General features: G+C 33.9%; 2 protein-coding genes across 4 annotated transcripts in view; both read left to right on the top strand.

Moving 5' to 3' along the window:
- LOC124355153 (ATP-dependent Clp protease proteolytic subunit, mitochondrial) overlaps positions 1-12,648 on the top strand; it is a 39,431-nt gene that overhangs the window by 14,490 nt on the left and 12,293 nt on the right. The window contains exons 1-2 of one of the 2 annotated variants that reach the window (XM_046806143.1): positions 11,729-11,845; positions 12,220-12,393. In XM_046806143.1, coding sequence (XP_046662099.1) covers positions 12,385-12,393 — 9 coding nt within the window. In that variant the 5' untranslated portion in view covers positions 11,729-11,845; positions 12,220-12,384. Of the gene's footprint in view, positions 1-11,728; positions 11,846-12,219; positions 12,394-12,648 lie in introns of those variants that run through there. The other variant, XM_046806142.1, reaches the window with a different exon arrangement.
- LOC124355155 (maternal protein exuperantia-1) lies at positions 718-10,502 on the top strand. Of its 2 annotated transcripts, none has more exons than XM_046806145.1 (2): positions 718-889; positions 10,036-10,420. In XM_046806145.1, exon 2 carries the CDS (start codon positions 10,043-10,045, stop codon positions 10,403-10,405), a length of 363 nt encoding a protein of 120 aa, XP_046662101.1. In that variant the 5' UTR covers positions 718-889; positions 10,036-10,042; the 3' UTR covers positions 10,406-10,420. The 2 variants fall into 2 exon arrangements, with proteins under 2 accessions (XP_046662101.1, XP_046662102.1); XM_046806146.1 differs by lacking the exon at positions 718-889 and adding an exon at positions 6,575-7,016 and having other exon boundaries at positions 10,036-10,502.

Raw genomic sequence — 12,648 nt, 5'->3', positions numbered from 1 at the left:
TGATAGATTTTCTAATCTGTCTAACAAAAATAATTTTTTTTATGGATGGATAGCCAACTGATAATAGACATGAGAACGAAGGCATCCTAGATTTACTTCAGTTGCTCGTTGTCTTCTCTCTGAACTTATAACGCCATTATATAAAATTATATACTAAGGACAACAGTACACGGCACGAGCGTACCAAGACTTTGGTGATTGGTAATATAATTACTCGTTATAAAAATAGGCATTGTCAGTTTTATCTTGACCAAAGAAATCCAATTATTAAGGCATAATGGACAGCCAAAACCTATTAGTATACTTCAGAGATTCAACTTATTATTCTTCAATTTAGGGAAATATTTAAATTTGGGGAATTATCATTACTATACCTTATTGGTATAGCTTACCAATATTATATGCTTTGTTGTATTACGTATTAATGATAATTTATATTCGATTGTGATCGCTTTTATTAGGAATATTTGAAATGATTGTGTGCAATATAATTACTCTTACCATTTGTTTTCACTACTTTTCTCCTAAACTAATAGTAATATGTAATATAAATAAATATTATTATAAAGTTTTTTCAAATGATATTACAATTATAATTTTCCACATTTCCGGTAGCAGAACATTTCTTTATGAAATACCCTTCATCTCTGATTTTGTATAGTACGTTAACGACTCAATTATAACTTTTTCAATCTAAGTTGGCGCTATAGAGTTGCTAATCAAGTTAACCAATCCAAAATCCAGTTTACAGAATCCTGAATCTACATCACATCATTTCTTACGTTTTGATTCCTGTACTTTTCCACGTGCTCAAATTATCTCTCAGTTTTAATATTTTATTCTTCAGTTATAATTAAACATTGCAACACAATAATAATATTAACACAAGGTAGGATTTAATATTTGTATTACTTTCAGTAATATTAAGGTATTAATGTGGTGATTATCATAATTATAGTCCTAATTGGGATTAAGAAAGAAGCTTTAAGTTAATTCAAAATAATTCTTAAACTTAAAACTAGTTTCAATTTTTAAGCTTGGTTTTAAAATTAATATTCAGCTAGTCTCAAGTGGTTTCCTAGTTTTTTTATTGTTTTATTATTTGTGCAACTTTATAATCTTCTACAAATTAATTGTTGGATCTTGATAGCACAGATCCCTAATATTCAGAGTGTATTTAGCCTAGATTATCTATGGGGTTACATGTATAGACATTGCCTAAAGTAAATTAGCTAAGGGATAATATGCACCTCACATTTGGTAGGTTTAGGCTAGGCTAGTTCAGTATCATGGATAAAGTTTAGTTTGACTATCTCAGCCTTAATATTTTCGGGTAGGGTACAATTAAGCGGACCCGGTTTTTTATATCGAAATTGGCAAACGATATTACTTAATCATTTAAACCATCGATATAATCAATCGTTAGTAAATTAATTATTTTGAACAATTAACTTAACCCTTTGAACCCCAGACCAAAATATTGATGGTGGGGAAAAAAAACGTACCAAAACCATTTGACCTAAGAACTACAGAGAATCCCCGGAGCAGAAAACAGCTGTATTGCATACTGTTCGTAAAAAATTAATATTTTTGCTATTTTTTATGCTATTATCTTGTATTACACACCAAAATGTCCAGAATGGAATTGTGTACACAGAAAAAGGTTAGTCTGAAGTATACAAAATTGTTTAACAACCTTAAAATAACTTTAAAATATATGTTTATAGTTTTTTAGGTAAAAAAAAAATAGATTTTAAGATTTTTTAATTCAAAAATAAGAAAAATTTTTACTATGGGCACCCACATTTTTATTTTTCCTAAATTTAGTTTTATGTACGTACAAAAAACAATTATATTGATATCTCTAAAGATAAAGATTTTGAAACCGTGATCTCACTGAGGCCGGTTGGTCGGTTGGTTGGTTGATCCGGAGTAGGCCTAGCGGCGGCGTTACCTCGAGAAGTAGATAGCTGACTAAATGGCATTTCTTCGTCATCTGAGTCCGAGATAGTTGGCCTATAGGTAGGATCAACATCAGTTTCATCACTGAAAATTGATGAGACGTCAGACCAATCGTCATCTGATAGGTCAACATCCAGTTGTCTGTCCAATTCACTCGGGGTGATTTACAATGTTGTCACTCATTGTTCACAGAACTGATTATTACTATAAGATTAACACTAAAGAAAAAGTGACTAAGGCGCTGGAATTCTGGGAGTGAGACCATGTAGGGAGCTGGGTGGTTCCTATGGGTCCGTATCCGACAGTCTTTCAAGCGGAGGTCGCAGCCATTATGGAATGTGCTCGTGAGAATCTTCGTCCTCGATATAGGGGCAAGACGATTAACATTTTCACGGACAGTCAGGCAGCGCTGATGGCGCTGGATTCTTGGCGCAATCAAATCAAAACTGGTTTGGGATTGCTATCAGACCGTTTCCTCCCTTGCCAGAATCAACACAACAATGTAACCGTTTGTTGGGTTCCTGGACATGAGGGGATTCCTGGGAACGAAAGAGCTGATGCCCTGGCCAACCAGGGCTCAGCAACAATTATGACGGGCCCTCAACCGTTCTGCGGTGTTCCAAGGTGTGAATCCTCTAGGGTTGTCTCGAAATGGATTCGCGCGGAGCATGGGAGAAGGTGGAGGTTGCATCCGGGTTTGAGAGTAAGTAGAATGGTATTACAGTCACCTTCCCCCAAGGTGGCTTCGGACCTTCTCTCATTAAACAGATCAATGTCTTCTAAGGTCATTGGTCTCATTACGGGGCATGGTCACCTGAAGAAGCATCTACACAGGGTTGGCATCCTTCAGGAGGATCCGCTCTGTGGAAGGTGTAATGAGCAGGAGGAGACTGCTGAGCACCTGCTCTTTGATTGCCCTGCAATAGCAAGAGAGCGGTATGCCATCTTTGGTAGCTTGAACAGGGGTGGTGAGTTTTTCCCAGGACTTGATAGGCGTGAGTTGTAGACTGGTAGGCCTCATGGTGTTTCCGGGGTGCGCAAAAGGCCCTTGAGGCTTAAGTGCATGGCAGTAGGGCTGCCCCAAGGGGGAAAAAAAAAAAAGTCCTCAATTCACACGCACAAAGACAATATACGTAACATTAGACCGCTTTGTAAACAAATACAGCTGTAGCAACAAAGAGTAATATATATTTTTTTAGCATAGATGTTATTTAAAATACACTATATTACTAACAAAAAATTTGTATTTTACTAAAATACTCATAAATATGTATTAATACTCGTAAAATAAGTATTTTACGGTTTCAAATAAATATGTATTAAACGCATATACCATGGCGACGATATTACGTCGCCCGGGGATTCTCGCATCTTCATTGGCGACGATACATCGTCGCCGCGGGGATCTTCGCGTAGTTTCTCTGCGACGATATTTCGTCGCCTGGGGTTCAAAGGGTTAAATAATCTATATCAACAGCTGTAAACACTTTCAAGTAATACACGTAGGGTAATATTTCAATTTTACATAAGTAACATTTGATTATTAAAAACGGTAGTCAATTTTCAGTCAAAAAAACTACACGACATTGCTTATAAAGATGAATAGACAGGTTTTTCGTGGCTTCGACATGTTCGGCTCTTACCGAAAACCCCATTATGTGAGATTTGTGGGAAAGAAACAACTGTAACTGTGAGGGGAGCAAATATGGTCGTCTTCAGTTTTCCTAATTTTGGTTATAGTAATTTGTTTGATTACTGTAAATATTAGATTCATATTTTAATTTAAAACATGTGATTGTTATTGAGGAATATAGATACTTTTATATCGATTGATAGTCTAGGATTTGAGATGAGACTATTAGGTATTGATGATAACATTCTTCGATATAAAACACCGGGTCCGCTTATCGTACCCTACCCATATTTTCTTATATAACTGTTAGCCTACATATTAGGCTGATTGACTTCTTTAGGCTATATTATTTTAGCAACCTACAGCCCAGACAGGTAAAATAACAAAGAAAACATTGATGAAGCAGTTCTCAAAGTCCAAACTGATAACACCAGTCAATTCAGATTATGATGTCTACTGGCTCGAACTGTGCTTTTACTGTGTGTTATAATTGTAAAATCAGTGTATTAATGAATGTTCACAGTGTAAAGAAAAGTTTTATAAATTTTTGTATGATCACAGTGTGATTCTGAAGAATAAAGATCCAGAAATTGGTGTCTATGAAGTTATAGGCCGACCCAGGAAATCACGAATTTGACGTTATAGTATTAACGTATTCTGCTCATCCCCCTGAGGAAAAATATACATTGTTTTAGGGATTGCAAATGACAAATAACATGGTTTATATTACCTGATTGGTTATTTTCTGCGGTTTGTAGTACTGCTGAAACTGTAGACTAGTCGGCCTCATGGTGTGCTTCTGGGGTTGCACAAATGGCTCTTTAGGCTTAAGTGCTTTGCAATAGGATGCTCCATAGAAGAAGAAGGGGGTATATTCATAAATAGTTAAGTTTTAAATGTTCTGTTTGTGTGCTTAGTATCTTGATATCTGTGTACTTCAATGTTATCTGCGGCCAGGACTAATAGCGTATTAGTTATCTGAGGCTCACGGATCAATTGAATTGTGTGTTTCGGGGTGTTTTGTCGGTCATGTTAGGAGTTAACGTTTTAACTGAAACGAGATTATTTCCTATTAATGGTTAAGTTTTCTCTATTACTGTCCGTTTATATATTAATATTGGGTTTTTACTTGATTTATTAAGTTTTTTACACTTGACATATCGCTACCTCAGTGCAACAGTGGGACATCTGATACAATTTTTTAGTGTTTTTGAGGTTATGATAGGTTTTGATTCTATTGGAGATTTCAGTGCTACAGTGGGTTTTCCCAAGATATCTAACAATTAAAGCAATATAAAAGATATCCTGGTGTAAACACTTAGTTGTTTTTCCATTATATTATAGTGAAACAGTGGGATATCTGAGTTGTCCCAGTGTTGCTCTTTTATTCCTTTGTTTCTGTCTTCAGTGCACTGAAGTTGTCCCAATATTACACCAGCTGTTTTTTGTGTTGAGATAAGGTTAATTTTCATACTGTTTAGTTTATTTTTATGATAAAAGTGTTTTTTCAGCACAATTTGTGCAATGTTTTCTTCCAGAACATTAAAAAATAATTAATAATTCCAAAAAGTTGGCTGATATTGAAGAAACAAAAGTCAGACTTGTGAAAGGTAAGTGCTTTTGAACTTTTACTTATAGCTGATACATAACCTAAAATTAATAAAACTTTATTTAGATTTTAATGTAGCATTAAGATTGTGTTAGATCGGCTACACAGGCATAAAAAATAAAATATGGTAGCCGATCTAGGCTTAAAATATTGGGAATTTGATTATTTACACTGCATTATTTAAAAGTATTGATGACCTTAGCTATAGTACGCCTTAAATAGGATACTATCAAATATCCCTCCTCTACACATCATGGCTATCTATCTAGAAGAATAGGATATTGGATATAATTTAACGACCTTCATCCCGGTGATGGTGACTGTGAAAAGGAATTAGAGATGTAGGCTAAGAATAACTGTGCAGAATGTTAGGCCTAAAGCTTATATTATGAGACTCACAATTAATCTAGATAATCGAATAATTTGATAAATCCTATTTAAAGAACGCTCACTATACAGTTCCCGTTTTACTTGTAAAAAGTATTAGCTAAAATTATTGAAGACCTACGTTATCAGCTTAACTAAGTCCCACAGTTACAACTTATTTTAAACTAGTTTCAGGCGGATTATACTTTTCATTACAAATTAAAATAATTTCTGTAGCCTATTGTGTAACTGTTAGCGACAACTACAATTGAATATAGCAGGTTTGATAATTTAATGATGTTTTATTCAGTTACGTTTAAAAGGACCTAATTCCATTTTATGTTTCAGATGATGAAATTATACCAGGATCACTGGATGGTGGTGATTCTATCGTTGTGGAGACTTTTGAGCAAAGTGAGACAATGCCTGAAATACCTGGTAAATGTGCTGTGCAGTGTATAGGTAAGCAACCAGGCAATACTATAGTATCCATAAAAGGAGACAATGTGCTCGGATTAGCAGAACTGGATGAATTTATTCTAAGCAACAGCTCCGTTGATCAATCAACACCTACTGAACAAATAACCTGCCCCAGTAAAAATGATCATGAATACAGTTTTGAGGAGTACAGACTTAACAGTTTTACAACCCATTGCAAGTAGACAATGAATTAGATTACCAAAATGATGACAACCTGGATGATTTAAATTTAGTCGATGATCTTTTTTATGACAGTGACAGAGATCCAGAATATGTCCCAAGCTCAGAATCTGACAGTAGTGCAATTAATGGAACCCTCCAGCAAGATTTACCTAACGTGCAGTCAGATGAAAATCTAAGGGAAAACACGATAGGCCTAAATAAAAAGTTAACCAGAAAGCGTTTAAGGAACGTGGAAAACTGGTCACGAAATATAAAGAAAAAGAAAGTTAATTCTGGTTTGGCGTATGTATCGAGACTTGGTAAAGATCATGGGACCTAAGGTTTTAGGCGTATGGTGTACTGACAAATGCATTTTAAAGTGTAATTTGAAATTTTCAAATGCATGTAGAAAGACAATCTTTGATAAATTTTACAATCTGTGTGACATAACAAGAAAAAGAGATTACATATCAAAACTCATTTCTTTTTCCAGTAACAATAATGAGCAACCACTTACAGCTCGTAAACGCAACGCATCGTTTTACCTTGAGATAGATTGTAGAAGAGAGCGAGTTTGTAAATTAATGTTTAAATCTACATTTGCTATTTCTAACAATTTTATATCTACTGTCATGAAAAAGAGTGATGTTAATGGTTTTACAGGAGGAGACTTAAGAGGAAAGCATGGGAAACAGAAGAAAACTGAAGATGCATTAGTAAATTCAGTAATGGAACACATAAATAATTTCCCACGGATTGAATCCCATTACTGTAGGGCAAGAACTAATAAGGAGTACTTGGAAGGTGGGTTAAACTTATCAATGATGTATAGGATGTATGAAGAAGAAAACAAGACTAAAGGTTTGATCTACTGTAACGGACGAGACGGGACTTGGGAATTAGATAATCAGAAAACTAGTTGGCCGCAAAAATCTGATTTTAATTTAATCTTTCACATTAATAATTATTACGATACTATTCACATTCCCTAAACTGTACTTTTAAAATACATTAATCATTCATCAGCGAAACAGTAGGTTAAAAAATTTAGATTTTAGAGGGAAGGGCAAACACGGAGCGATGCGTTACGTTCGAGTACCGGCGATCAACTCACTCCACGCACATACTTTTTCGCTACAAATTTTTATTAAAATGGCGGACTAGACTCCGTACGGTGCTGCTCCCAAACGATTTACTTGGGCGTAACAGAGTCTAGAAACGACACAACTTGGCCAGACACAGGCTGGAGTCAGCAGAATCAGCGAATTCCTCAGCCAGCTGCAGCTAAAGCTGCCACGGGTATCGGGCTACTTCCGCTTAACAACTCAGTTGAGATCAACTAGAATATTCCGAGCAACTATCACTTGGACTGATATCTTACTAAATAAATATAATAATCACTGTTCCTTATTTCCTTTTAATAATTTAGGTGACGGTAGATATTTTGTAAGTAATAGCACTTACATTTTACTGTTAGGAAACAATGCAGAATCGTTGGTTGGTAATACTACAATATAAATACTATAGTACTTCACTGGTCAATAATAATATTGACCTCACAGTGTCAAATGGTCAGGGGCTTTCTTAATGGGCCGTCACACTACGTAAAAAAACATTTGTATGAATCAATTTTTTATACCAAGTTTAATATAAGTTTTTTTTAAGCCAAAGAAGGATTTATGTGTAAAATGCGAGGAGTACAAACTCTTGAACTTTGAAGAAAAAATAGAAAAGGAAGATCATCTGAAAAAGCACAAAGAAGAAGTTTCACTTTCCAGAATGGAGAAAGAAAAGGATAAGGAATAATGTGCTAGTGACAAAAACCTGATGTTAGCAGTGTACGATTTAGAGGCAGTTCTTCCAGTTGCCACAGGGTAAAGCATCACTATTTTATTACAAGTCTAAATTGAATGCTTATAATTTTACAATAGCTGACATTTCTAATAAGGACAGTTCACAAAGAACAGGTTATTGTTAATTATGGCACGAAGGTATTGCAAACCGAGGTGGTGTAGAAATTGCAAGCTGCGTTTATGAATTCATTAAGGAACACTGTAAGGACAAGAAGAATTTAATATTTTACAGTGATAACACTGTATCACAAAATAAGAACAAGTATGTCTTTGCTATGTACCTATTTTGCATTCAAACCATGCATATCGGAAGTATTACACATAAATATCTAATAGTCTGTCATACGGAAAATGAAGCAGATAGTATTCATTCCAGCATTGAAAGAGAAAAACAAAGAATATTGAAAAGTTGTCCAATTTTTTTCCTAGTGAAATATCCATGCTTATTAGGACCTCTAAAAAGTCAGGGGAACCGTATAATGTAAAAGAAATGGAAACTCTAGACTTCTACGATAACAAAGATGATGAGAAATGTACATGGAACGATGTAAAGATAGTAGAAGTTAGAAAAGAGAATGAATATTCATTGTTTTACAAGACATCTTATAAAGACGAACATTTCAAAGAAATTGACACTTAAGAAAAAAATCTAGAAAGAGTGCAAAGGAGTTAGTTTTGAAAGAAAGCTTATACCGAAGCACCTCCTATTTCAGATAATAAGAAAAAGGATCTATTATCATTGTGTTCAGCAAACATAATTCCCTAAAGCACATCACCAATTTCATTGTAATTTACAAAGCTCAAAGAAGGTCATTTCAATAGCCCAGAACAGCAGTGATGAAGATGATTAAAACAATGTTTTCTTGATAAATTTAATACCTTTTTAAAGTTGTATGTACAAAAGTTTTAAAAATGTAAATAAAAAATTATTAACAAACATTGTTTTATTTCATCATTATTTATTATCATTAAAATTAATTGTTCTAAATAATAGTGTAAAGATTATACTTGAGACATGGATTTGGAAAAGTATGATTTATTAGTGCTACAGTGGGACATCCATGCCAGGTCTTATTTTATATTTTTTATGTCCGTAATTGAGGTACTAATTACAAGTAACTGTTTGCAAAACTGTTTAAAGATGTATCAGATGACACTTTGGTAATTTTTTTTAGTTTCAATAAGCAAATGTTTAAGAAGTAAACTGCTATCATCTAACATGAAAAACTTTGATCGCTGATTCCCGAAAGTAGGGTGTTTGGTACATGTCCCACTGTTTGCTCTGGGTAGCGATATATATTTCTTTGCATTACTTTTCAATTTATATTTCTGATCAGCCCCTCTAGAATTTGATATTTTACAATATAGGTACTATCTCGAGGGATGTTTTTTCTTTTGCTGATGGCCGGAGACACTCGTCTCAACCCAATAACAAATAATTCATTTGTAGCTCGAATTAAGAAAAAACATCGTTCATTTGGGTAAAATTTCTGCTCATTACAGTATTATTTTTCATTATGTTTCCAAAGATGGCAGCAGCGCATCCGATGACATCATCACGAGGTTGAATCGCGATCAGAAAAGGTCACGTGACGCCTGACGCGGATATACAACATGGAAATATTGCTCCATGCATTAAAAGTAGTTCCATATTTTATATTTTGCAACTTTGTTATTTTCTCAATTCCATCCTATGAAACCTTATATTGTTTTGTTCTGTAGGACTATTCCAATAAGTTAATATCACAAAACTCGTATTTTGCCACTCCAGCCGTTACTTTCACAATTATTACTTTGTTTATTTAACAAAAGACAACAACTAAATATAAATAACCTTCACTTTAGTTAAAACACTGTGGTGAGTAATTTAGTGGTTAATCCGGTAAAAAGTAACGTTCTTTAAAATATGTTCTAACATTAATTTTCAAATATCATTAATGGTATATTGTTAAGCTACATTTTTGTTTCAGTTGAACCATGGTGTCAACTGATAAGGTTGTACCGAAGGCTGGGTTACCAGCAGGAGACTACAAGATAGTGGCTTGGGACTTGGACACTACTGGGAGGAGACTGATAGATGAATTCTGTCATGTTGCTGGCTATACCCCAGAGGACAAGTTCTCTCAGTATGTCATGCCATACAAGGATCTGGACCTAATCTCTAAACGGAGGCACCAAGTTAGAACAGTGACTGTAGGAAAATATCGTATGCTGAAGGACCTTAAAACTGGAAAGGTATTTCAGTTACACGTAATACATAAACTTGTCCACAAATACCATAAATACTCAGTTTCTTCTTCATTCATTGAAAACTTGGTTCATAAGCTGATGTTAACTTGATAAGTGGATTGAAGCTAACTTTTACTGCCTTAGTAACACTTGTGTTTTAGTAATCAGCTGTTTTAAAAATAAAACTAAAATACTCTCATAAGATAAACATTAGAACACTGGAAACAATTATTATCAGTACCCTTTATTTAAAATAATAATAATATATTAATACTGTATGATGATAATTTATTCCCTCATATCCATAATTGAAAACTTAGGCTCTTTGTAAAACTGAGTTACAATTAGTCTGTATATTCTATTTTAAATTTTAATAAATAAATTGTTGCGTTCTTAAAATAAAATTACTTTACATGAAAGAGGATCAGACTCATCTTAAAAATACAATATTTTGATCGCTCTAGTGACTCGATACACACATAAGGTTGGCATTAGAATTCTAAGGATTAGGGTCAACAGGGTCCCCAACCAACTTAGAAAACCTCAATTAAGCCGTGAACTTTGTTCACAATGAAAAAAACTAATAAGCTGTGAATGTAATTTAAATTGTAAAAATCACCACTATTCGAAATGCAGTCCACAATGGCAATGTTTCAACCCTGGCTGCTATCTTAAATCTTTCTCGAAATATGAATGTTGGTGGATTTGACTGGAAAGGAGTCCATGGTGTGTTAATATCTCTAATAATGTAAAAAATTACTATTTTTTTAACACTATGATTGCAATATTTAAATCCATAATCAATTGGTCCAAAAACAAATGATTTGGTTGGATCAAGATTTTGTTGTATTTTTGATATTTTTATTCTTGAAAGCAAAATTCATTGGAAGTACAAAAATAAAATTATTTTTAATTTACAAATTTTTTCAGCTGATGATGGCCATTTTTGTTTAAACGCTTATTTTCCAGGGATTTTCAGACCTCAGCGCTAAATTAAATATCTCAGCTTCTATCCATTCTAGAACATTCAAACAAAAACCTATTTCCACAATGTGTCCACAGAATGAAATTTTCAAAGGATAATACTCTTACTTAGTACTAAGTTGGGGGGGGGGGGGGGTGGGGGGGGGGGGGGGTGGGGGGGGGGGGGGGTGGGGGGGGGGGGGGGTGGGGGGGGGGGGGGGTGGGGGGGGGGGGGGGTGGAGGGTATTAAAAAATTAATGTTGCTTGACCTATTTATGGATCATGATGCTGATTTGTAATAGTTGAGTCATTAAGTTACTGAACATTTTTTTAAATATATTAATGAAAAAGTTAGTATTTTTATTTCTGATCATTCTGATCGTTGTTTATTTGTTATTAGTCACCTGGGCAGCAGCAATATCATCACTAACCACTGACACAACTAAAATTATACCAGCTGATCAGATTATCTGTGACCTTGACATTACCATGAGCTTGACACAAAAGTACCTGTCACTGCTTGAATAGTTCTTTAAATTGACTTTCCAACACTTCTAACAGTTAATTCATTAGAATAATGTTTCAAGTGTGAGTAACTTGGATATCTTAGTCTAAAAAGATTTACAATTACAAATATCTTATATCTATTTTTTAAATGTTTAAATATAAAATAAACATTGTACCTTACATGTTGTGAGGAAGATTATTTAATTTCCTTATAAGTTAAAAAAAAATTAAAGATTCTCATAAAAAATTTCTTAACTTCATAATTTAGGTAAAACTTTGTATTTTTAGTGAAATAAGTTATGCCTTGGTACTTTTTGCTAACTAACCAAAATAAAATTGTGGGCACGAAAGGGATTAATTATTCAAAATAAACACTAAGTTATATAAATTGACTTCTATCAGTAATGTAAATAATTCTGTATGTGTTGTAATTAACGTATTTAATAATTTTTCAGAGATTGCTGTCAAACCACCTGAAACATTGCAGCCTGAGCAGACAGATACATACAGCTGTTGTGAATAGTTATGCCCTTGTACCAATTGTGGTGGAACAGACAGGCAGGGGTGAGCGGGCTTATGACATCTTTTCCAGATTGTTAAAAGACAGAATAATATGTGTAATGGGACCAGTAAGTACAAGTTATAATTACTATTAAGTATTACTATTAAGGCTGAATTATCAGCCTTATAGTGGTATTGTCTGTATTACAAACTAACAAAATCTCATGGAATTCTATCAAATACGTAGTATGAGTACTATGTATTTTATTGTGATTTTTGTCATATTTATAGAAATAATAATCTGGTAGATTTCAGTTTATGAATTAATCATATCAAATCTAAGATATATTAAGTAATATACTAACCTCTTCTACTTCAATTGT

The sequence above is a fragment of the Homalodisca vitripennis genome, chromosome 2 (assembly GCF_021130785.1).
Source record: "Homalodisca vitripennis isolate AUS2020 chromosome 2, UT_GWSS_2.1, whole genome shotgun sequence".
Lineage (NCBI taxonomy): Eukaryota > Metazoa > Arthropoda > Insecta > Hemiptera > Cicadellidae > Homalodisca > Homalodisca vitripennis.
The sequence above is the reverse complement of the archived record's forward strand: the minus strand, read 5'-3'. Positions and strand labels throughout refer to the sequence as shown.

Excerpts from the sequence above, each read along its gene's own strand:
- LOC124355155 (XM_046806146.1), top strand. The coding sequence starts at position 10,043 with ATGGTGTCAACTGATAAGGTTGTACCGAAGGCTGGGTTACCAGCAGGA.